Source organism: Microtus pennsylvanicus, chromosome 7 (assembly GCF_037038515.1).
Source record: "Microtus pennsylvanicus isolate mMicPen1 chromosome 7, mMicPen1.hap1, whole genome shotgun sequence".
NCBI lineage: Eukaryota > Metazoa > Chordata > Mammalia > Rodentia > Cricetidae > Microtus > Microtus pennsylvanicus.
The window spans coordinates 102,330,139-102,356,462 of NC_134585.1; the positions used below are offsets into that span (position 1 = coordinate 102,330,139).

General features: G+C 34.0%; 1 protein-coding gene across 3 annotated transcripts in view; it reads right to left on the reverse strand.

Moving 5' to 3' along the window:
* The window catches only part of Col11a1 (collagen type XI alpha 1 chain), a 165,462-nt gene that overhangs the window by 34,921 nt on the left and 104,217 nt on the right, over positions 1-26,324 (reverse strand). For all 3 annotated transcript variants that reach the window (XM_075981554.1, XM_075981552.1, XM_075981553.1), the window contains 12 exons: positions 24,782-24,835; positions 20,671-20,724; positions 19,563-19,670; positions 18,580-18,669; positions 18,207-18,260; positions 13,014-13,121; positions 7,971-8,078; positions 7,090-7,143; positions 5,767-5,820; positions 5,190-5,297; positions 2,030-2,083; positions 110-163 (listed from right to left, as the gene is read on the reverse strand). In XM_075981554.1, coding sequence (XP_075837669.1) covers positions 110-163; positions 2,030-2,083; positions 5,190-5,297; positions 5,767-5,820; positions 7,090-7,143; positions 7,971-8,078; positions 13,014-13,121; positions 18,207-18,260; positions 18,580-18,669; positions 19,563-19,670; positions 20,671-20,724; positions 24,782-24,835 — 900 coding nt within the window. The remainder of the gene's footprint in view (positions 1-109; positions 164-2,029; positions 2,084-5,189; positions 5,298-5,766; positions 5,821-7,089; positions 7,144-7,970; positions 8,079-13,013; positions 13,122-18,206; positions 18,261-18,579; positions 18,670-19,562; positions 19,671-20,670; positions 20,725-24,781; positions 24,836-26,324) is intronic.

The window sequence follows — 26,324 nt, forward strand, 5'->3', positions numbered from 1 at the left end:
TAAACCATGATGTAATTATCTCCATTATATATCATAAACCATCTGCCAGAATGTAATACTGGCACAGAATAGCCTTCAGAATTAACTAGCATACACTTCAATTACTTACATCACCTCCATTGGGACCTTGGGGTCCTCGTGGGCCAGGAGGACCTGGTGGACCCTACAAAGGCAAAGAAACAACGTTTGCCAAGATCACATGCAAATGTGGTTAACATTTTTATCTTTTAAGATAAATAAGATAGGCTATGAAATCACAGGCAGAAAAGAACACCAGGGTTACCAACATGCTCGATGAAGACAATATCACATCACACCAACAAATGACCCTTTACTAAATGCTAGGAAATTAACACTTCAGAAAAAAACTAAAAGAATAGAAACACAGCACAGGAAGTCTACTGTTGGTATATAATATTGACAGTATAGGCAGTGACGTTATAAAAGAATATACCCAAGCATAAAGTAATTATAACATTGAAACCACAGCAATAACAAAAAGAAAACCAACGATGGACTAGTTTTAGGACTAGGGAGTCAAATAAAAGAATATTTGTTTTTTATTTGTGTAGCATGGTGGGGTGTATGAATTCTCAGGTTTGACATTATAGAATTGGAAATATTTAGTTGTATTTCTACAATAAAGTTTCTATGTCCTGGATATACAGTAAAATTATCACAGAACATTTCTTAAAACACTTCTGGCAACATCCCTACTTCTAGGTTGAAATTAAGATAGTTCAAAGTAAAGAAATAAGTAAAATAAGATGATAAAATATGAAATAAAGAGAATAGACTGTAGTGAATCCCTAGTCATTAGTATTTTTTTAAAATCTCAGTCAAATTCAATGCCACAATGGAAGCTTTTCCTATTCTGACCAATAGTATGCTCAAAGAGAATATATCAGTAACTCATGGAACCGCAGCACTCGATCTAGAAAAATGAACTGTAATGTTTCTCTCGCTGCTTCAGAGTATGACCTACTCAGCCATGTATCCTATTTATTCCTCCAGTTGAGTTGCTGATTATAGAAATAATTTCAAAGTATATAATAAATCTGGGTGTTGCTCGTAAAGAGAAAGAAATGTAACTTCCAACTGTAAAACTTCAAAATATGAGTAGATCCTATGCCCGGGTGCAGGTGGTCAACACAAAGCAAACTCAATGGTATTTTTGTACATGTTTTTGTCCTAATGATATTTTTCTTGTATGTTTTGGTTTCTACTTTCTTGGGATTTTATGTTTCTTGTTTTTTTTTTGTTATTGTCATTGTTTGTTTTAAGAGAGAGGGCATGGAGTAGGTAGGTGGGAAGGGGTTGGGGAGGGGCAAATATGATCACACTATATAGAATAAAATGTTTATTAACATAAAAATATTAAACATATATTTTGAAGTAAAGCAAAATTGTCAGAAATGATGGAAGGAAAGCAATTAAGACTTCATCATATATAGGACCTCATCATATATAAGTTTCAAATACTTTGAGCAATTATTCCTTATTACATATATTTGAAAGTTTAGGTTGAGTTCTTAAAGTAAAAATGTCCTAGTTGATTATGAAAAAACATTTGTTACAATACTCAAACTAATAATAAATTCCTCATTAAACTCGGAAGTTGTTTCACAGGATGGTAAAAATTGATGCTCCTTGCATAGTGAGTAATTATAGACTTCCTATCTGAATGCTATGTATTTTTTACCTGTTCCACACCAAAATTCCAAACCAAGAGATTCACAAGACACTAGTATGGAATTGGTTCATACAAATGGTTTAGATTCATTAAATATGGAAACCACCAAATGTTATATCAAGCACATGACATTATTCTGAAGTGGATGAAGATAAAAGATCAATATTTTTGAAATATATCAGCAGTTGATTATTACCGATGATCTGAATAGGAAATAGAATTTAGCAGGAGAACAGCACAATCTCACAATAGTTTTGTCAACATTGATGAATTGTAATGAAACTATGAGTAGTGTTGGCATGCACAATACCATTGAATCTGAAAAACTCAACTTACCATGGGTCCAACATCTCCATTTTCACCCTTTTCACCTGGCGGTCCTGGCAAACCCTGAGAAAATACAAGGTAAAAGGATCTTGTTCATGTACTTTAAAAGAAACATACATTTGAAGGATTTAGAAATGGCTAGGAGAATAAAATGCTTTCTGCACAGACATGACGGCTTGTGTTGGGATCCTCCGAACCTAAGTAATATCAGACATACTAGCACTGATATGTAACCCCAGTTTAGAGAGAGAAGGGTTAGACAGGAGATGGCTTTGTTGGTCTATTAGGCAGCAGCAACACATCAGCAAATATTAAAAGAAATGTCTCAAACAGTAGAAGGCAGAACAAAACCTGAAGTTACCCATAACCTAAACCTACACACAACGAAAAATACTCATTTGTGCTCAAACATACATACACTGATTGCAAAGGCAAGAAAAAATACTCTCAATAAATTTATATACCAATAAGTAAATACCAAATTAATTAAGAATTTTAAAATTAATTTTTAGAAAAAAGATATATTAAAACACTTATAGTCAACTGTTTCCTACATATTATAAAATCTGACTATATTTACAAGTAAAGTCCAAGTTTTTGAATAATAAATTTGATCTTACAAATAGCTAGCTCTTTTCTATTTCTATTATGCATATCTAGGTGAAGCATACATCAATATTGGAACATACTTTTCATTTATACTCACTGCAAGCATGATTGTAAATGTCTTTTTAAAAAAACTTATGCATGTGACTTCCACCAGTTCAATAAAGTTGGCCAAAAGAAGAAGTATTTTATGTTATGTTTGACTGTATTTTGGACCAATTAAAGCAGGGTGTTCTCATTATTAGAGATTATGGAGACATACTGAGTGAAATCATCTGGTTGCATGGAACAATTAAGCTAATGATACCCCACCATTCCTCAGTCTTCATAGGTCCTAGTTTAGTCCTGATTCATGGATGAAGCAGATCTGTTTTAATATTTTCATTTTAAGGTGATTTGACACATAAGTGAGAAACAAAAAATAAATTAGGTCAAGAATCTACAATTGCTACATTTTAAAAATTATAATGAAGCATATTGAATATGTCATATATTCACAACCATATGAATATACAGATAAATAATAAATTTCAAGTATAAAGTCATTTATGTTAGATAAGATTTCATTATTTATGCTTATTGAAATTGCTAACATTTCATCATCCATGAAGATTCAATTAAACAATATAAATGTAATTTTGAAATTTCTAATTATATTAGCAGTTCTTATATCTGATTTGAAATAATGAAGCATTTTTTCAAAATTTTATATAAATTGTTTCTTCATATCCTCATCATGGAAGGTAATTTCTAACTAGATATTTTCTATAAATTTTGATTATTCTGTTGATTCTATAAATATAAACTATAAAGTCACACCTTCAACCATGAGATTTATGGTTTAAAGGTTAATTTTACATGATTGAGAATAATCAGCTAAACTAATAGAGAATTCAGAAGTTAAAATAGTTACATATTTATGGCAACCTGACTTTATTTTCTACTTGTTATTTTTTAAAATGTGTTACTTTTCACATATGAAAAAAGATAAGCATTACTCAGGATTTTATTATAATTATCTGAGAACATTAATATTTAAACAGAAAAAAACAAGAAAATAATGACTTTTTATGAAACATAGTAAGTATTCACTGACTTTTTTACAAAGGTGTATATATATATTATAATTTATAATACTGCATCAAAATGTAACTAGCAAAATTATATAATAAAATATTTAATATTAAAAATCAATACTTCTGTGATTTTATTTGTAAATATATATATTTACAAATATAAAAATTACACACATATATATATTTATCCCAGTTTCATCTAACATACTATAACTTCATAAAATCGTAGGTATTGTGATTTAAATTGTTTTCCTTTTGCAAAATAACTAGTGTGAGGAAAATATTATATAGTATCTGAATGTCACTTAAAATCAAGATATCATTGATCAACATTGGAACAGATGTGTACATAACAAGCAGGTGGAATAAGATAAACAGGTGCTCCAAAGGTTTGCAGGAACCAACAATATCACCTTGAAAGGGAAAAACAATTGGGAGGAGAAACTGGATACAATGATGCAATATTCTTCATGAGAACTTTATGATAAATTGGAATAGAAGTTCTGGATCATTTAGCATTGATGTGGGAGTGTCATATATCAATCTGTTGATTTCAATGGTTAAGCAATAAAGAAACTGCTTGGTCCTAATAGGTTAAAACATAGGTGGGAGGAGTAAACAGAACAGAAGGCTGGGAGAAAGAATCTGAGTCAGAGAGTCGCCATGATTTTCCCATTCCAGGCAGATGCAAGTTAAGATCATTCCTGGTAAGCCAGCTCGTGGGCTACAGCAGATTATTAGAAATGGGCTAGTCCAGGTGTGAGAGCTAGCCTAGAAGAGGCTAGATAGAAATGGGCCAAGCGGTGTTTAAAAGAATACAGTTTTCGTGTAATTATTTCGGGTAAAGCTAGCCGTGGTGGTGGCCGGGTGCCAGGGACGCAGCCCCGCCACTCCTATTTCAACATAGCATTTTACAATTTAATATTTCTTTCTTCAAATGCATTTCATAAACTATAGAATTATCATTTAAGCTATTTTTCTTGATATACCAGCTTATTTTGTCCATTACTTAACACTCGCTGCTGCAGTCAGTCTGCTACTTCATATTCTTTGAAATATTTGTCCTTCATATAAAATACTGATTCTTCTAGAGAACTATTTCAAGTGACTTCTTTTATCTACTAGAGCTACAAGTCTGTGCTTCATGTTTAAAACAAAAGGGCAATCGAGGTATAGCTTGATGTGTCAGAAACAAAAATCAAGCAGATGCATATTTGTATGTATGCTCAAAATTAATAATTCCTAATGAAAAAGAAGTAAAGCTTTGGTACACACACACACACACACACACACACACACACAAATATAAGCACACACAGACTCCTGTATATGCAATTTCACATACATGTGAACTCACACACACACCATCCCCACATGAAGTGTGCACAGCATTTAATTTCACTTAGAAACCAGGGACACTGTTTTGTTTCCCTGCCCCTGGAAACTGGGAGAGAGCAGGCAGTGAAAACCATGCAGAGGTTTCTTACCTGAAGACCTATGGGTCCAGGAGGCCCTGGGAAGCCTCGTGCACCCTCATCACCTTTCTGTCCAAACATTCCCTGTTGTCCTCTGGGACCTGCTTCACCATCTCCTCCCTTGAGAACAGCAAGGTACATATCAGCATTGAAGAATACATAATGATACGTGATTATAAAAACGGCAGCCAGATTTATAATCTACTAAAGAATCGCAAAGGAGACTCAAATCTCATGGTTTGCTCCAACTAAGCCATTGTTTGGTTCACAAGCATTTTCTGTTTCTGTGGTTTAGTTGATTTTGATTTGATCATGTCACCAAATACAGTAAAAGTGATCCAGTAGAAAATATAATGCTCAAATTTATTAGATAATAAAGGATGTTATACTCTTATCTAAACTATGCCACATTTTTTTTAAATGTGGCTACATATATTAGATCACTTATGTGTGGCTCAGTGTTTAGCATATGAATAAATTTATTACTTCACAGTGTTACCTGGATATAGGAGTGACATAATTAAATCATAAATTTAATCATAGAGTTACAAGTCCCTAAATTGTGGATCAAAGAGGTATGAATACTTACAGCAATTCCAGGGGCACCAACAGGTCCTTGAAGACCTGGGGGACCAGGAGGGCCCTGAAGTAACAAACAAATCAGATATCTTCACATTAAAGCTTGTAAGGGATCAGTAAAATTAAACAAACAAAATACAATGGCTGACCAAAGTAAACAGTGGTTAACTGAGATCTACTAAGCACCTCTGTACTCTTTCGGAAATTCAGAGATATGGCTTTTTTTTTTGATTGTCCTGGAACTCACTTTGTTGATTGGACTGGCCTCAGCCTCAAAGAAATCCTCCTACCTCTACCTCCTGAGAGCTGTAATTGCTACAGCAGTTATCAATTATTATATTACCTGAAGACTTATAGTTTCATATGTATAATCAAGATAAAATTGATATTTACTAAAAACATGAAAATGTTCCCCTCTGAAATTGTACATATCTAAAAAGAGATCTTCCCACTAGCCTAAACCAATTTAAAGATGTGTGTATGAAAGATGTGTGTATGTGTGTATATATATACATATATATATATATATATATATATGTGTGTGTGTGTGTGTGTGTGTGTGTGTGTGTGTGTGTGTGTCAGAAGGAGCACATAAAAATATACTATACCATTTTCTAATTATCAACAGGGTTCTAAGATGCTGTACATCGAATATATTATTACATGAAAAATTCCTGTGCATACACATGTGTTACACATTCAAGTGCCTAAAACTACTTTGAACAATATATTTAAACAGGTAATGGATTATCCATGCATAGACACATCCTTTTGCTCTTGTATTAACTAATAACGCTCTGGATAAATGGAGTCTGTTGGTTTTAGTCTTTTGTCAACTTCATACAAGCGAGAGCTATTTACAAAGAGGAAAACTCAGTTGAGCAAATGCCCCCACAAGACTGAACTTTGTGAAAGATGGTAGGACATTTTCTTATTTGATGACTGATGTGAGAGAGTGAAGCCCATGAGAGGGGTTTTGCTACCCCTCAGCCTCTGGTCCTGAATGGTATAAAAAGTAGGCTGAGCAGGTGTAAGAAGAAAGCCAGTAAGCAGCATTTCTCCATAGCCTCGGCAGCATAGGTTCCCTTTCCCTGCCTTAGCAGGAGCATCTCCCCAAACCCATATACTATACATTTTTATTAAGGTAAAAGTTCTTTTGATTACTTTTTATATAAATCAACACACACTTATTTAAATTTATTTTTTTAACTTAAATTCACAGAACAATAACAACCTTGACAAAAGTCTGCTAGAGTTAAATGTTACTATGGAAAAGACCCATGTAAAGGGATTAAAAGGACGATGTTCTCTCACCAAGTCGCAAGGAACTCACATTTTCGCCTTTGTCCCCTTTGCTGCCCTTTTGGCCTGGTTCTCCGATTTCACCCTAGGTTTGAAAGATGCGTGTTAAAGCTGATTTCCAAGTCATCATATCTGAAATCTCATCATTATCATCCAATGTTAACATTTTACTGTCAATGTAGTTACATGCTAGTACTTAAAACTGTGCTCTCAATGTAGATGCCTCAGATTTCTATAAATGACCAATATTTAGGAAGAGGAGGTCAGCATAACTGTCAGGACTACAACTAGAAATACATCTTAAAAACTGATTTTGTCCTGAATATCACCACCATAAGTGGAAGCATATTGACTTACATACATAATATATATAAGCACATGGTAATCAAAATTTATTTTTCCTTTTCCCCCAGTTTTCCAAATAGTAAGAATATACGAACACTATTTCACAAAATTTCTACATATTACAGTAAAATTAGAAATTAACTTGAAACAATAAAATCCTACATTTTTGCATAAAAATCTGAGATTTATTATTCATATGATGATAAAAAGGGGTTACCATTCTACTAAAGCTTATTCATAAATCTTATGGTACAAGTTCTCAGGACTAAACATGTATAGATAATTGTATTCAATTTACACTACTTCAAGGAAGATAGTTTTTTAAAAGAGAAATTATTGTTCTTTTAACATATTTATGCTTCAGTTCTGTATGTTGTTTTATAGAAAGCACATTTCTTAACTTTGTAAGGCATATAATATTTTTGGTTACACAAAGGTATCAAAAACTGAAAAAGATAAAACCACAAATCTTCCACGTTAGATTTAATTTTTGATTAATTATGGAGTGCCTGAGAAATCACTTATTGTGCTTTGGTATGATAGACTATCACAAAGGATAACACCAACCTTGTCTCCATCCTCACCAGGAGAGCCAGCAGGACCAGCAGGCCCTGGAAGACCCACAGGGCCTTGGATTCCATCTCTACCAGCAGGGCCTTGAGGACCCTTCTCTCCCTGCGGTGAAAAGACAATATGTCATTAATTGCTGTAAGAAACCCATAAAGGTTCTATACGGTTTAGAAACAATACATACATAAAATAACACAAACATAGCTCTACACATTTTAGTTCTTATATTTGGAAAAGAAATAGTTTAATCTTTCTGGAAAACAAATTGGAAATTGTAAAGAACAACCAGAAACAATGAGTTGCACTCTGCAGGTAATTAATAATACTAGGAAGACTTGCATCACTTTTAATAATTTATAGGTCTGTATCTATACTCTATAAAATTTATTAGAACAGTTGAAAAAATATTTTAAAAATATTTTTTTTCCTAACAAATCCTGGCAAATCAGACAGGTACCATCTTTCTGGACATATACCTTGCCTTTCCCAAACTAATGAGATTTCAGCAGATGTTAGACTTAAACAAACATAAAATTTTATGATGTGCTTTAATATGCAATGGGTTACCACTTTTTACAGGTATTTTGTGAATTCTATGAGTATGGATGTTTGATTTTGTGTCTCCTTTTCCTGATGCCAAACAGCATGTGTGTTGACTTTCTCTTTCTCTATGGTTTTGTTTCTTCCTCTCTGGCAGTACCATTGTTTTTCTATTTGTAAATTTATGTACAAAGATAGAACCTTGTTGATGAAAAAAAACTTCTACTGCTATAAAAAATATGCTTTCAGGCTTTAAAATATATATAGTATTTTTCCATACTATAATATTTGGCGACAATGTTCTAGATTGTATGCAATGATTGTTCTCTCATTTCATTAACTGAGAAGACGCAAGTGATCAATTGTCCTGCCTTTCTGTCACCCACTTACCTCACAGTATCCTAACCCTTTATGCTGATGCATGTTTATGTGTTCTGCCTCTAGTTACCTTTTTAAAACAATATTTTATTAGAGCTAGATATCAAATTCAGGGTCACACGACTGCTAGAAAATCCATTTACCATTAGTCTACATCCTGACCATTAGTCTACATAAATGTTCTTGTCAAATATATATCGCCTTTCTCTAAGCTACTAAAGTAACTTGCTGCTATCACACACGCGTGTCTTTTTCTTCCTCTCACATCATCTTTCCACGACATTCAAAGAGCCAGTCAGGTTATATAACCTATAGCATGAGGTGAACGTATTTGCTTATCATTCCTTGAAGTGAGTAGTGGCCTCACTGTGATGCTTTGTGTTAACTGCCTGCTTGACACAAGTTAGAATTATGTAGGTGAAGGCTTTGGCCATGTCTGTGGGGGATTGTCTTGATTACATTAATTGGGATTAAAAAATCTTATCACTGTGGTTGACGCCATTTCTGGGCTGCTTCCGTAGATACTGTGAGTGGAGAATGCCTAACTAAGCAATACGCACACTTTCACCCTTGGCTCTCTGCTTTTTTGAGGTACAAAGTGATCAGCTATTTCAAGCTGTTGCTGCCTTCATTTCCCCCATGATGATTGTTGGTTCCTTGAACAATGAGTTAAATAAATCCTTTCTCTGAGAAGTTGCTTATCTCAGAGTATTTTATCACATAAAGAGGAAAAGAAACTAAGACACTACCTTGATCTAGTTCTTACTGGCACCTGATGACATCTAACGGCCAGAGGAATCACATAGCTCTGCTACAAATGTAAAATTTTACAAATGGAAATTTTGTTACTGCTTTTGTTTTGCTAAATTTATGCAACTCAACCTTTATCATAACCCCTAGACTGCATCCTTCCTCACTCAAAAGCTCCCATATGTTATTTTCTGGTCTTTGTTTCATCCATTTTATCACTGTTCTGGTTCACACAGTGATGATTATTGTGATGCTGATGGCTATTTACTGAAAACAACCCAACTCTATATGATGTTTAGAACTGTAACTGCACATTACACTCAAACTCCTTTGACTGTCTTATTTTCAGACATGGGAAATCGGCTCTGAAGTTAAGAACATAAATGTAATTATGAACTAAAATTTATTTAGTTATTTATTATTTATAAGAGAACAGAGCTCTCAACTCAGTTCTGAGTTGAAGCCAACAGTCTTCTTCAACTTCAATATTTTTAGTTCTCATTCTTTGTTTTCTTTAAAATTTTTACTTCTCATTTATCTCATTTTTATTGGGAAATAAACACATGTCTTCATGGTTGACTAATCAAGAGAGGGATTGCATCCAATCCCATGAGTACTTTTAACTACTGCACTCTTCCTTGAGCTCCATTCACGATCACTTACCCTCTTTCTCTGTGTGTGCTCATAGAGCTGACCACCCATACGGAAACATTACCACCAAGTGTCTATTTTCTCTGCTTCTGATGGAGTCTTCCACAATGCATATCCATAATGCTCCTCTATAGTTTGATTATAGATCTCTGCTCTCTATCTCTACTCTACCTCACATGAAAATAGAATATGTTGGTTCTAAACCTATTATTCCAAATGGCATGGCAGGTTGACAGTCTGACCCTCACCATTCTAAAATCACTGCAAACACATGCTTATATTACAGAAAAAAACTATCTAAAACTGGTTTTACTAGAAATTAATGGCTCCTGCTGTCCAATTCACATTTAGTTAAAGTGTTGACCTTGCTTTGTTTCATACTGATGTTTCCACATCTCACTTACTACACCTGCACTGCCAAAAATATTAAACTAATAGAACTTATCTATAATCTGAGGATGTGGCAGGCATTTTACAAATCATAGTTTTCTTTAGGAATCAGTTATATAATCAAAATATTTATCCTCAAATGATAAGTTGAAAAAGGTTTATCTTCCCTTCCCAATCCCACCTCCAAGAGTTTCTAACAGACTGAAAATTTCGAGATCATATTTGGGCCATAATTATCATTGTGAGTGGGTATTCTGTACAGTTTTGGATTTTGTTTTCCATTTTGCTTTCCTTTCAAGATGCTGGGTTTTTAATGAAAGTGTACTATGAGCTTGACTTCCACATGGTCTAACATGCCTCTTTTACTTCATCTAAACCTATATCTTTTATAATTATTTTATATTTCAACTCAGGACAAAATTTATATTTGTCCTGATAAATATAAATTTATAAATTTATAAATTTGTCCTGTTTGGGCAAACAGAATATGTTGGCCAACATTTCCGTGAAGTTTCAAAAGACTTTTTCATGAATATCTTTGGGTAGTGTGACCCAACAATGCCAGAACTAACTTCTGCTAATAGATACAAGCTGATATCTTCCTTAAAATACTACTTAGTTCTGTATCTACCAGTTAGGTTTTTTCATTAACTATTTGAAAAATGAAAAGTACAAAATATGAATATATTTATAGTATTAGGTATGAAAAAAATGAAAGCCTAGTTGAGCAAGGATTTCATGGTCCCACTAGCCATGATATGACCCACTTTCAAAACTTGTAGGGCCTCAGTCTGCTTCTTAAATAATTTTTCATAAGTCTCTGTAAATTAAATTGTAAAATGACTGGCAGTACTTTTTGACTTTGGTATTTGGTTAAGTATTTACTTTATAAACCAAAATATATATTCACTTGAAATCATAGGATTGAATACATTATCATCATAGAACTTACATTTTCAATTTGCATGAAAAGCAACAAAGTTCCTTTCATCTGTATTCATCCTTTATTCCACAAGTTATGTATGCCCTAAAATTTTTTTAATTAACTGGAATCAAAGACATTGAGCATCTTTTTCTTTAAGAGTATAGTATAAAACATACGGCCTCAGAAAAATTCTCAGTAAAAAATATGCAATATGCCTTTGCTGGAAAGCAAAACGTGTACACAACAGTGTCAAGATCAAATTCTAACATTCTGTTTGAATTACAAAAACATCAATAGGATTACCAGGGTCTGAACATGTTCCCCAAATGCATAGCATAAAGATCACTGTCTATACAATAATTAGAATGCTGGGCCTAATAAGAGATATTATTCCACAGGGCAAAGAGAAACGATGGCCTTAGAAATGGGTTGGGTGAATTGTTACAGAAGTAAATGGCTATAAAAGGGTTTTGCCCACTTTTAGACTTTCATTGTCTTAGAATAGAATAACATGAGGGCTTCCCAAGATGAAGACCCTTCATTTTGAATTTCGCAGCATCCACACTATGGATAAGAATATTGTTGTTCACTATGAACTATCCACTGCAGTATGTCACAGGACATGAATATAATGTAAGAAAAAGTATGGACAATGAGAATAATTACAGTCCTGAATCTGAAGACAGTAAATAAATGACAGAGATATTTGAATTACTAGTTCAAACTCAACTGATTATTTCACACCTTAAAGGAAAAAGTATTAAGTTATATGTTATGGGAATCATAGCACATTTTAATCTATATTGATTTAATTAGTTTGTGATTCATCTTAGAAGATGCTTTACAAAATTCAATATGATTGAATCAAAAACAGAACCAAAAGAGACAAACCTAATAAGCATAATAAAGTCCACACTAATTGAGATACAAAAAGTTTGCTTTGATGAATATGGCTTGAAATAATCACATGTTTCTTATTTCACTCACCAAAGAGCAAAACTCAAATTACATGAGAATCTCAAGTGTGTCCTGTGTGAATCATGGACTCACCTGAGATGGAAGTTGTGTTCTGAACGTGGTAAAACATTCAACATCTTTCTACTATAGAGCAGTTAGGTATATAAAGTTTGATCAAAACTCCCATTTTACTGCTTTAATGAAAAAATTAGAAGCCTTTACCATTAATAGCATTCCACTCCCTCACAGATATCAGGGCTTCATAACTTGTGGGAAAACGCCATCCAGTTTAATTGAATTTTAAGTTCCTCTATTGTAAGAATACAAGGAGCTTGTCTTCACATGCCGGGCACATATGCAGGGAGCATGAAGAGCTGATATTCCTGAATAAAATGTAATCTTGTGTGTGGGTTGCCAGTGTCATTTATTTATCCCTCAACACTACTTACAGGAGCACCTTTTTCTCCAGCCGGACCGGGAGGGCCCTGGGGGCCTGGACGGCCTGGCAAACCAATTGGGCCTGCTGAACCTGCAGAGCCTCGCTCTCCTGGAGAACCCTAGAACAGGGGAATGAGGATATTTTGTCATTAGTGGGGAGAACATATACTGTTATACAAATCACCTATTTAACCATAAAAACATCATCTACTCAAAAGCTGTCAAGCGAAATCTGAGAAAATTTTAATAATTCAAGAAATAGTATACCCATCACTTGAGGGATGAAATGTTGATTCCAGTATTGAGTGCGGATGGTGACATTAAGGAATTTTGATAAGCCGGGAGGTGTGATGCACGCGTTTAAACCCAGCACTCAGGAGGCAGAGGCAGGTGATCTCTGTGAGTTCAAGGCCAGCTTGTTCTACAAGAGCTAGTTCCAAGACAGGCTCCAAAGCTACAGAGAAACCCTATCTCAAAAAACCAAAAAATCCAAACTAAAGAAATTTCAATGAAATGAAAGATACCCTAAAGTTCTAGTGTTTGAGCTGGTAGCTTTGAAAATCTGTGTTCACTACTGAACACAATGCTGCATAAATATCTACCCAGTATTGAACCCTGCATAGTTTCTTCTTGTATCTTAAAGGGTTAACATATTATTTCCCTACACTGTTTACTGTCTGAAGTGCTTTCTGGACTTCACTTCAAATTCACTAAATATATTTTTTTTTCTAAATCCAAAAGTTGAGCTCACAAGGCTTCAAGTGTACATTATACAGTAAAGTACGCCATTAGCGCAGACTTTGGAATTTTTGTTCAGAACTTGTAAATTTACTTTTTTCCTCTACTGACTACTGGCAGACTTAAATATTCTTAAATTTTTTGGTAGTAGTTTCCTAAAATTCTTCTGTGACAGAGTACTTCTCATTCATTTATTATATTTACAGTCCATGTTTTGAAAATTTCTGTTGACTGTACTTGAGTAACTCGGGTTTTAACCAAGACCAATTATCCACATAATGTATATAGAGACATGCACATCATTAATAAATTATGTTTTTATTATATACCCATTATATTATTTGTACATATAAATATATGTAAGGATTTGTAAGTGCATTAATGGAGGGAGAAACAGAGACGTAAGGATGCACAATACTCATGCATGCATACATACATATATTTTAGAAAATACTAAGTGCAATTTTTCTCACATTTATGTTCTCATATTTATGATTTATAACACTTGATTAGTAGACAGGTAATATTTACACAGGTCTTTCTTGGTTATTATACAGCGTGACAAACATTGTGATTTTCTCTAAGAATTGTGCTAAAAGACATATGTGTCACACTAATTGATGTATTGTGATTGACATATGACTCATGGCTTTTATTTTGGAAACAATGTGCTTGTTGAAAATAAAGTATTTTTAATATTTAAAATGAAACTATTTTATGTAACCATTTTCATGTGTCTTAAGCAGAGATAGAATACAGTTCTGAATCTAAGGAAGTGTGCAGAGTGTGTAGATATTATATGTTATTATTAAAGAGCGAAGTATCTTACTTTCTGCCTTAAAGCATTCCTAAGATTAAATTTCAGATTATCATCTTGCTTTTGGAGGCTACATTAAAATTAATAACAAAATATATTGCTTTTCTGTAGTTAAAATATTTCTCATGATCTTGTCAGATTTCATCAGCATTAAAACAAATGATGGGAAGACAAAGAGGCTTACCAGTGCATCCCTATGCCCTAAAATACAATGGCAAGCCCCCGTTTTTACTTGCTATTACAGAAATTCCATAAGCCTGGATATCTGTAATAATGGAATGCTCAGCACTGAATTTATTTTATCCACAAATAAATGTAAAGTGAAAATCCCTGATGGAACCCATTGATTAAACCAGTGATGTATAGTAAAGCTGAGAATTGTAAATACTCTCAGACCAGCTTGGAACAAATAAAATTTTCTAATCCTTGAGTCACAATGAGCACTGGTAAGGCACTCTCTCTCATTTCCTTGAGTTTCAGCTAAATTTTAGAAGAAAGTCCTGATTATACATTCAGCATCTGTACACTGGGATTCCGTGCTCATGTGGCAGAATCTAGGAAACCAGGATGGAATACAGTAGGTCCTAGCTTTGAGAAATTTATTCTCACACTGAATATTCTTTGTAAAGCTTAGGTATCTAAACTGCAAAAATATGAATTCGTGTATAGTAATATATAATTACTTTTGCAGAGTAAATAAAATTATTGTATTAACAGCTATGATTAAAACAGATATATACATTAAAAATGATAACTTGATAGTGCTCACAAAGGCTGGGATTTCCTCTTATTTTTTTCGATGACAAAACACTTGTAGATACTGGCACAAAGCATTTCATAAACAATTGTGTCAGTTGCTAGGGTGAGCCTTCTCTTTCTAGTCCTGGAACCAACAGTTTTTTGATCTGGAGCATTTTCTCTATGACTTATTTTATCATCAATAAAATATGTAGAGAAATAGCTTGTGATTGGTTTCTTGAAATGTTCAGTAGTATAATGTACTTTAGTGGCACAATAGAATCTCCTAAACATAGAGGTACATCATACTACTGAACATGGAAGAACATGCCAAAACATCTTAGAAACACAGAACTATCATTTTTGTAATTTTTGGATTAGAAAGTAAAAGGTCACAAAAATTGTTTATCTTTCTTTATTCCTATGAATATATATGATACTAAATATTAAACACTACAGAAAACATATTTCTTATGCTTCCAAATTTAAAAGAGAATATGCTTTTTGCATTGTGAAGATAAAAAACCTTCTATTCAATTTCTTTCTTTAATGCTATTTCCCCCCCTTCTGTAACCTATCCCCTAAAATGTTGTGACATCTCCCTATAATCTATTAATGGTAACAAAACAAGAAACAGTGACATTGGTGTGGATTCTTGACCAGTGAGAATGGAGGCTGTTTCTCTAACTGTTGCTCAGAAGCAGACAGTAGAGAACATATATTATCAGCTTCTTTCATTGTTTATTTCATATTCTAGGGAGGTTTTGTAAAGTATATGAAAACAGAAAACAGACAAATCATCTCATCAGCATTCAGTGTAAATGGAGCTCACTGAGGAATAACAGAAAGACAAGCAAGTTCTTGTTTTGCAAAACTATCTAGGTAGAAAGTACAAGTGCATATTTCCATATTTTTTAAGGCCAAAATGACCACCATTAGAATACTATGAAGTGAAGTCATTACACCATCCCAGTGATAAACTTTGAATCCAACAAAATAAAAGTTCAGATGAAGCATCCAACATTACAAGAATTCAAAATACAAACTCTGATTGATCATCTGAACGTTTTGTATTAGTACTACAATATTTTGTCATTAATCCTTGCCACCATCTCTGAATACAGATCAACCATCCTTGGGTGTAACAGCTTTGTTCTTAAGTGGAACACAAGACTCAAGAGTCATCAGTGCAGATATTCCAAAATCCTTATTCTCTCATGTGAAAAATGAGGAAATACAATGCAATCCTCTTAGGAATAGAGAGGCAGAAAGGAGAAAAAAAACGAATATGACAAAAAACGATGTAAGCTATTGAAAAAATGACAAGAAGAAATGACTCACAAAGTAGGGCATAGAATCCAACACATTAAGGTAAGGCTTAATAACAAAAGAATAATGAATGGTGATGGGGTAAAGAAAACATGACAAGTTTGTAAAATGTTAAACACATTTTGGGAACTTTGTGTCTCCCTCCACTAATATGCTTTCTCCATATAAAGTAAGTACCATCAGAGACAAAACAACAGCCACAAGATCCACGAGTCAATAAATAGAATAATATATAATTTTTATATTAATGAAAATCATAGTGGGAAAGCTCTCAACAATCCTTCGTGCTTTATTTCTTTAAATCCTAATTTTTTTCCTATGTGTGTGGTTTGGGTTTGTACACATGAGTTCAGCAATGACTTCAGAGTCCACAAAAAGGTAGTGGATCTGCTGGAGCTGAGTTAATGATTGGTAAATCATAATTGTATAATACTGTCAAAAATCATAGTGATTTGAATAACATGAGAGTGTCAAAGCATTATATGGCAGAAATTAAGGGTCAGTAAGGGTAATGATATGAGTAGGCCATTGTTATTAGGATCACACAATGAAGTTGATTTGCCATCCATGAGTAATAAGTTGATTTTGAAGGCAGTATGGACACACAAGAATAGTTCTATCAGATGATGGCATAGTTGGGGAGGTATATTAAATGGATATAGGAGTAGCAATGGCAAAGAACTGTGAGAGCACAGGTAGAAAATTAAATGGAGTCAAGGAGGAGAGATAACATTTATAGGAAGAAAACAGAAGGATCAAACCAAGGAAATGATGGCAGAAATGGTGATGAAGTCACAAGCAAAGTATTTTGAAGTGATTAGCATGGCTCCAATTTGCACTGGGTAGAAGTTGGAAAGAGATTTAAGAAAACATTCAGTTATACAAGCAGATAGGGTAAGAAGATCAAATGAGAAAGGCTTCTAAATATGGCATCTTGTGTGTGGTAGTGATACCCAAGAGCATTGCTGAGAATGAAGATGGCTTAAAAATCATGAGGGCTGTATTGTGTTTCTCTGCACGGTTACTTATATCTTCAGGAATAAACATGAGACCAAATCTGATACTTGCTCAGTGCCGATTATTTCATGATGTTACATAGTTTTGTGACTCTCACTATTAGCACAGGAAATGATATTATTTTTCATTTTTATTTGATATTTTTATATCACTGAAAAATTCAAGTCTCACCAGGTACTTAATTCAGACAGAATATGATGTACATGAAATTGAAGCATACTTTATGACTAATTATTGAATGAGAGACTAAAGAAGAAAATAAATTCAAACTAAAGTCTTTCCAGGCTTTTCCTATTCATGACATTATCTTGCTTTTAATTCTGATTTATTAGTGGTAAGACAGTTCTTTACCTCCTGTCAGAGCAAATCCTTCCAACCTCCTAAACCCTTGTGCTTCTGCTCTCATTAGTGCCTGCAATTAGCAGAAACCAGGCATTGAGAGCTTTGATTGACACATGTTTATTTTCTCTTCTGCACACCATGGGGTCTCAGCATGAGAATAATGATAGAAGAGCTGTAATTTGCAACGATGGCTTGCATGGCCATCTATTATCATCATACTTACCACTGGACCCTGGGGGCCCTGGGGACCTTCTCCTCCTTTCAGACCAGGTGCACCCTGATAAAAGTGAAAAAACAAAGAGATTGAATACAAATAAATTAACTATAAATAGACAATGTGCGCTTGACAAAATGGAGATGACAGGTAGTATATTCTGAAATCAACAAATGCAGGTATATATATACATATATATGTGTGTGTGTGTGTATATATATATATATATATATATATATATATATATAGAGAGAGAGAGAGAGAGAGAGAGAGAGAGAGAGAGAGAGAGAATGAAATGCCTAGATTTAAGTATAGCTCCTCTATTGCTCATGACTCCAAGCAAAAATATCATCCACAGGCTTTACATATATGTTGGTTATACCTGGGCTCCAGGAAGGCCTCTTTCACCTGGGAAACCACGTATTCCTGCCGGTCCATCTTTCCCTGAGATACCTTGAGGACCTGGGTCACCCTGAGAGATTAAAATGCATATCATTAGCAAAACCAAATTTCTACGCAGCTTTTATGAGCAAAACCGCGAGTCTCGCTCATCCTTATTAAAGAAAATATGGAAGGAGAATGTGAACCTCGTTTAATTAAAGGGTTGTCATTAGGAGTGCCATTCATATTAAAATAAAATAATGCTACCTAGATGAAAGGACATATGCAAACTGATGTTGTTATGGTCAATGAAATGATTCTTGCCTTATTTCTCAGTAATTGTCTTGAAATACAATAACCTCACACTAAATATCTTCCTGGATAATTGTTCTGACATTGAATGGTAATAAGGAAATGCAGAGAACACATTTGTAGCTGAAGAGGAGTATATGGAAGTTTTGAGTGTAAAGACATGGAAATTTTTAAGAAACTTTGCTTGGTCAGGAGCTAGTTAAGGCACTGGGTTCGAGAACCTTTGCAGCACCAAGAGCTAGTCGAAAACAGGAACCTTTGCAAAAGTATAAACCATGAAATGTTCATTGCAGCTAGCCACCTGCTAACACCCAGATTTGTGGTCTAGACAGAAGCAGGAGTAACTGCTGGGGGTGGGGGAAGGGCGGGAGAGCATGCACAAAAGTAGCTGCTTACAGGGAAAAGAGGCTGTGCGGAAAGAGGCTACCCCCTGTATCTAGCAAAGCCAACTCCCTTGACCCTGAGTAAACCTGGCTTGCGGTTTTTGCCTATATAATGTCAAACCCAAATGATGAGGGGGCTCTCCTCCCTACTGCGCTGCGAATAGCCTGGCTGTATAGAGCTCTGAATAAACCTTGCTTTTGCATTCTGGACTTGACTAGATCCTGGTGGTCTCTCTGGGGGTCGCAACCTGGGCACAACATGAGAAAGCGATTGTTCTTGATCTTTTACCTTTGCACCTTCCTTCCCTGCAGCACCAGGAAGTCCTTGCTCACCAGGAGGCCCAGGAGGCCCAGGATGCCCACGTTCACCTATTGGACCAGTCTCACCAGTCGGTCCCTGAATAAGACAAGCAAAGCTGTATTGGAGTGTCCTTTCATTTTTGCCAGATAAATAGAAAGCAAACGCAAAGATTACTCCCTTTCATGAGATTATTTTCCTTTATGTTTATGATGCCCAACAATATACTTCCTAGAACTTAATAAAAAAATGAAAGTGGTGTACCTAGCAAGTATTTGAAAAGCTTGCTGTAGTCTTGGTGAGAATAGCCAGATGGGCTAGGGACCTCTATGAAGTATGCAAGAATAGTTTCTTTGTCCAATACTAGAACTACTTGAGAAGGAAGCTAGTCCAACTTCTCTTAAAATTCCTGCATTACGAATGACAGTTTCACCTTATTCTTCTTTTTATATAATCAGCTTTACAATATGGAGACACGGATGCCACTCTGATGGGTACTCAATGAGTCATAATAAATCAAAGTTACTTGGAACATAACAAATGAAGCAGTTTTCCTTTTGATGGTAGTGGTGTGTGTGTGTGTGTGTGTGTGTGTGTGTGTGTGTGTGTGTGTGTGTGTGTGTGTGTTGATGGGAGAGAAATTTCCCTGCCCCGGAAATCCCCATACAAATAGTTAATTCATATTCAACTGACAAAGACTAAGGAATAAAGCTAAGGGGTCCTGGAATCTAGTCCTTGAGTTTACACTTGAAGCTGTACTCAAAAGCTAATTGCTGGAAGGTACAGCAAATGCTGAGGGGAAATACGAGGCTCTCTATGTGTACCCCTGTCTCCCTATGGGTGCTGTTTTTGGTATAAAGAGGAAATCATGACCATGTTCTGGCCATGGATAAAGACCACGTGCCCCCCCTTTTACATACATTTCTAATTTTAAGTTCCATTGTCTGTAATTACTGAAATTCTTGAACTCATCGTTAGTGCACAAACACTTCTTTTCACAAAGGCATTCATAGTTACATACTGAGTTCCCAGCCATTCTGAATGTCATGAGACTTTTGCTATTTTTATTATTAATGGATAAAAGAATAAAGAAACATACCTGAGGTCCAACCACACCTCCTGGCCCAGGGGGACCAGTCTTTCCTTGAAATCCCTAAGAAAGTAAAGTACAATCTATAAAAGTTGTAGGCAGAATAAAGCAAAAAATTAAAATTCTGCAAGATAACTGAAAAACATTTAAAATGGAAGTTTAATATTGACTAAATATTATTCTTTTCAGATATAATGTGTTATTATTGTATTGATTCTTTATAAATGTCCAAAATATTCTATTTTCATTTTTCATTTTACAGTATATATATATATATATATATATATATATATATATATATATATATATATATATATTATTTTCAATAAAATAAGAGACTGGGTTATGACAGATATGGAATGAAACTGTTTTCTTTTTACTGTTTTACCTCATCCAGCAATATAAAGAATTTTAAACAAGCAAGATTTATAGATGATGTATGAAGGACTTTATATTCTTTATGATCGTTAACTAATTTTCTCTATATAAATTTCTAACAGTATCATAAAACAGAATATAAAATATACTTATAAAGTTAATACTTTTCATTATTAGTAATAATATCCACTTTATAAATGTTATTCTCGAGAACCCAAAATGACAGTTAAAATATATTTGCAAATAATCTGATCAATAAATATAAGATGGCTGAGTGCCCAATGAATCAGGCTTTGGGAATATATTCTGGTATCCTTTTCCATGTGATTTTATTTTGATAACTTTATTTCTCAAGTCTTATAATATACATAAAAATTATAGAAATAAATACAAAAACCTGAAGAGAAAAGTATTCAAAAAAAGCAATGAAAGCAAATAGTGCCTACACTATTTTTAATCAAGAAAATATGGAAACACTAAAAACAAGAAAAGCAGGAAAAAATAGAAAGGGATCATTCTATGCTTGTATCACAACTTAAGAGAGAGTATTATTTATAAATTGCAGGAAAATAAAAAAATCTGAGTATTTATTATTGCAGTTCATATTACATGAAATGAAGTGTATTTCTCCTATTTTTTAAAATTTGATTTTAAGACTTCTACTTTTGCAATACTCTTCAATGGCAAGACAGTTGTTCTAAAGAAAATTATCAGAGAAGTTATTTAGTATCAAATAAACTAATGAGTTTGAAAATCTTTGGTCAGACTACATTCTATGTATACTCACTTATAAATGCACATTTACATATGTACACCATATGCTTGAATATACATAAAGTATATGTGTATATACAATTGTATGCATGAATTCACATTTACTTAATACTTCCCAGATTATGTCAACAACCTCCAGAACTGCAATTATATCTCCATATTAGTAAACTCTCATCTTTATAAATAGGAGACAATAAATTGCTGAACTCTGTTCTTTCTCAGTAGTTTTCAACAGGACATGACCAATAGTGTCTGGTGCCATCTCCACCTCAGCATGGAGATAGATTCCCTGTTGTGATTCCCTAGCAATTTTCCTCCTGGATAACACATGGATGCTATAGATAACATTTATTAACAAAGCACCTTCAGTTCTCAAGCTTCCTTTAATCTTCACCTAAAACCTACTGCATCATGTGGGAAAGTATTTCCCGACTGCCCTAGTAGACAGTCGAGTCAAGCTATATCCAATTCTTTCCTTGATAACTTCAGACTTATATCAGGTTCACACACTTGTCTACGTTACGCAGAACTATCTTCTCAAACCAGCTAATCTAATCAACTAGATTACATACATATATCAACCCACGTCACTGAAAAATCTCCACACCGTATCAGCTCAGGCAGCTACTAGAGTGTGGTTTTGCTTTGGAAATAGTTGTAGGTTTATAACACATTGATCTTGCCTCTCTCTCTTAAACAGCCATATGCTTCCTATTTGAATTTACCTATTGCTTAGGTCTGTATTGCTTTCTCCAAACTACTGATCAATTAAGTTTGATTTAAGAGGAAAAAAATGCAAGTATGACCTTTAAAAAGCATAACATTTTATTAAGGTCTTAGTAACCGCAGGAACATCAATAGTACACAAAATTAATAGAGTAACAGCTTATTACATGAATTGATTAAAGTCAATGCTCCACTGAAGAAATAGTGGAGAAATGAAAATTTACATACAAAGAACCACATGGCTGCTAGCTCAATAATATAAATGATGGTTTTGGAGAGAGCTGGAAGATATATCCATATGCCTGACTATACAAAACATTCAGAGCATATGCGTATCTAATGAATTCCACATTAGAATCATATAAATAAAATAAAATTAGGAAAATTATTATAATTCGGAATGAATTTTCTTACTTTATAATGCCATACTATAAACTGCATTTGTTTTAATTTTTAGAATATTTTAAGTTAAATTAATGTTTTCCAACGTCTCTGCGAACAGAAATTAATTCCATTAATTAATTCCAATGATTAATGAGTGATTGGAGACTCTGTTACAATACCCAAGAAAATATAGTTTATATCCTGATAATATCAAAAGGAATTTAATTATTTTTAGGGTCAATACTAGATTCTACAGTGGCCCTCACATGAATTGTGTGTTTTCAAGACATAAAAAAACTATTAATACCTTTTTATTGGGAAACCACCCCAACAAAAACAAAAAGGCTTCAAAATATAAGACATCAAAATTTATTTTAAAGGATTTTTATTGGAGATGAATTTCAAATATAGCAAAATAACTTCTTCTTTGAAACAAGGAAACTCATATACTACAAACTATATCCACTCTGGTTTTGGAATCTTCTGCAGGAAATCTTTAAATTCTAGTCAACACGGGGGAAAAAATGTGAAAGACAACACTTATGTTCTAACTATAGGGCTGTTCACTGTTCTCAAGTAAAAATTATAATACAAGTACCAAAACCTAATCTGTCTGTGGAAATTACTAGATAGAAACATTCCTAACTCTCCAGCTAACAAATTATTTTTTCTTGATTTACATTTTAATGTTTATATAATATGGTTTCTTTGTAAAAAGCAAGTACTTTTAAAATTCTCTTTTGAGAATTTCATATAATATATTTTCATCATATTCAACCTCCCCCTTTTGATTTAATTTAGAAATGAGGGGAGTCTTAATTATTAATTCTCAAGTTATTGATTCTTGAAAGATACATTAGAAATATGGATCCAGGTGGCATCTTGTGGAGGTACCAGAATATGAGATCATCTCTATCAGATCATTCTAAAAATGCTGTAGCAACAATAAGATTCAAAATAATGAGCATCCTCTCTATTCAAGTGAACTTGATAAGGCTAACACTTGCACCTATGTATGCATTTGCTAAAATATTTTAATAACAGTCTCATTGGCAGCATAATAGGAACAGAGCAGAGACCCACAGCCAGACATTATGGGAAGAAAGAATCTATATGGGATATCTACATCAAACCCCTCCTCTCGATACTCAGGGAATCCTCCACAGATGCTAAGAGTGAGAAGGGCTGGAGGAAGCCAGGAGAGCAAGGCCCTCTGACTCAGCTAAGCAAGACAAGACACATATGAGCATATGAGCTTACAGCAAGCACAGGGCCTACATGGCTCTGCACCAGGCCCTCTGAGTAGGTACTATACCTATTAGCCTAGTATTTCTATGGAACTCCAATTGTGAAAATGAATGGCTCTCTGACTCGTGTGCCTGCTGTTGGGACTCTTTTCCTTCTGATGGGTCAAAAATTAATGTGGTAGTTACTGCTTTATCTTTTTATATTTTATTTTGTAGTGTTTGGCTGTTATCTCTCAGAAGCCTGTTCTTTTCTAATAAGAAACAGGAAGGAATCTGGAGGAGAGAGAGGTGGGAGGCAACCGGGAGGGAAGGGAAACTATAAGATACGTTGTATGAGAAAATAATTCATCTTCTATAAAAGGGGAAGAAAGAAAGCAAAAAGAAAAAAAAGCTAACTACAGTGGATAGAGTATAATTAAACTGAGTGAGATATTAGAAATCAAATAAAACTAATCAGTACAGAAAGAAAAGAAACATGCTCCATTAGTTTTCAACTAGTAACTTAATTATTAATAATAACACAGGTTTCTATGAAATCGTGTTGTCTGGGAGCAAATTTTATTCCAAAAACATAAAAATTAAAAAATAAAAACAAAAACCGAGTCACTTACGGTCTCTCCACGCTGTCCAGGGTGTCCTGGTAGTCCATCCTTCCCAGCAGGGCCCTGGAATAACAAACATTAAAGACCCAAGTCATAAATTCTTCATAAAAACTCTTCCCATGATGTTGAAGCTCAAGGGTAATATGGAAAAAAACTATCTTGCATTTTACAAAAAATTTCATTTTGATTGTTTGATTTTATATAGAGGTTGATTTGATATAAACTCGTTTGTGAACTGCCTTCTTAAAGAAAAACAGAGACAATGAATGGGAAATCCATAGAACTGCATTCAGAGCACATTGTATTTCAATTAATTCTTTCATATGCCTCTGTACTTTAAAATTATACATGCATAAGTTCAGTTTTACTGTAGCAAAACATTAGTTTTCCAGTGCTTGAATATAAACTGTACTTTCCCTGTGTCCTATTTTAGAGAGCCTCCACAGCTCCATTCCAGGTAAAGAAAGTGGATAAAAGAGAAAGCGGGTGCCCTCTAGTGGCCATCGAATTTCTGACAAAAATGAGAAAAAATGCTAATCTGTCAAACAATTGTCATTTTACTTTTCAAACTGCTTCAAGTAAAGGAAACAGTTCATTTTTAGATGTAATCAAGAATAATTGTTCCTTCAATTTCCTGAAATATCCTCCAAGAAGGAAATACTAGGGAAATTTTTTCCACATTACTGCTTTCTACAAAGGGGCTATGTCCCTTTACCATGTCTGAAGAGAGAAATGACACAATTAGCTAAATACTTAAAAAACACAACCTTGTGAGGTTTCGACATTCTAAATACTTAACAGATATTGACTGTTCTCTCAACAGTCTTAGAGATTATACTCCTATAAGCTATTCAACATCCGTTCGTTTCTCAAAACAAATTTAATAGGTATATACATTCTCTCTATTCTAAATAAATGCAGATAAATAGACATTTTAATTAAGGTATTTTTATGACAGGCCCATCACTCCTTACTAATTATTTAAATAATGTTGTTTTCTACAGTCTATTTTTATATATGCTTTTATGGAGCCAGTTTGGGAGCAAAAACAAAAAACAAAACAAACAAACAAAAAACCGAAACAACTATGATTTAAAATGAAGACGTCCGTGGGTAACTTTCTTTCACTTTGATGAGACTCCTAGAGTGGTTGGCATGCTTCAGGGCTGCTCCTGTCAATGCCCTGACTATGTCTTCTACCTTTTCCACTCCATTTCAACACACAGGCTGCTATGTGTATTACCAGGTTTTATTTAACATTAGTGATTGCTGAATGTGGTGATTAAAACCATATATCCACTATCTCTGCAGTTGCCATTAGACAGTAATAACGTATGCAGCTTTACCCAAAGCTTAGAGAGAAACAGAAATGCATAGTTAATTACTGGTTGATTGGACAAGATGCAGCTTTGCAAAACAGCAAACTAAAATACTTGCAAAATTACCACTGTTTTAATATAGATGGAGTAAATGTGTTATAATCTGGGGTCATTATAAAGTTTTCAGACTAATAGGATGTTAGGTGAAGTATAACACATGACCCTGGCTTCCT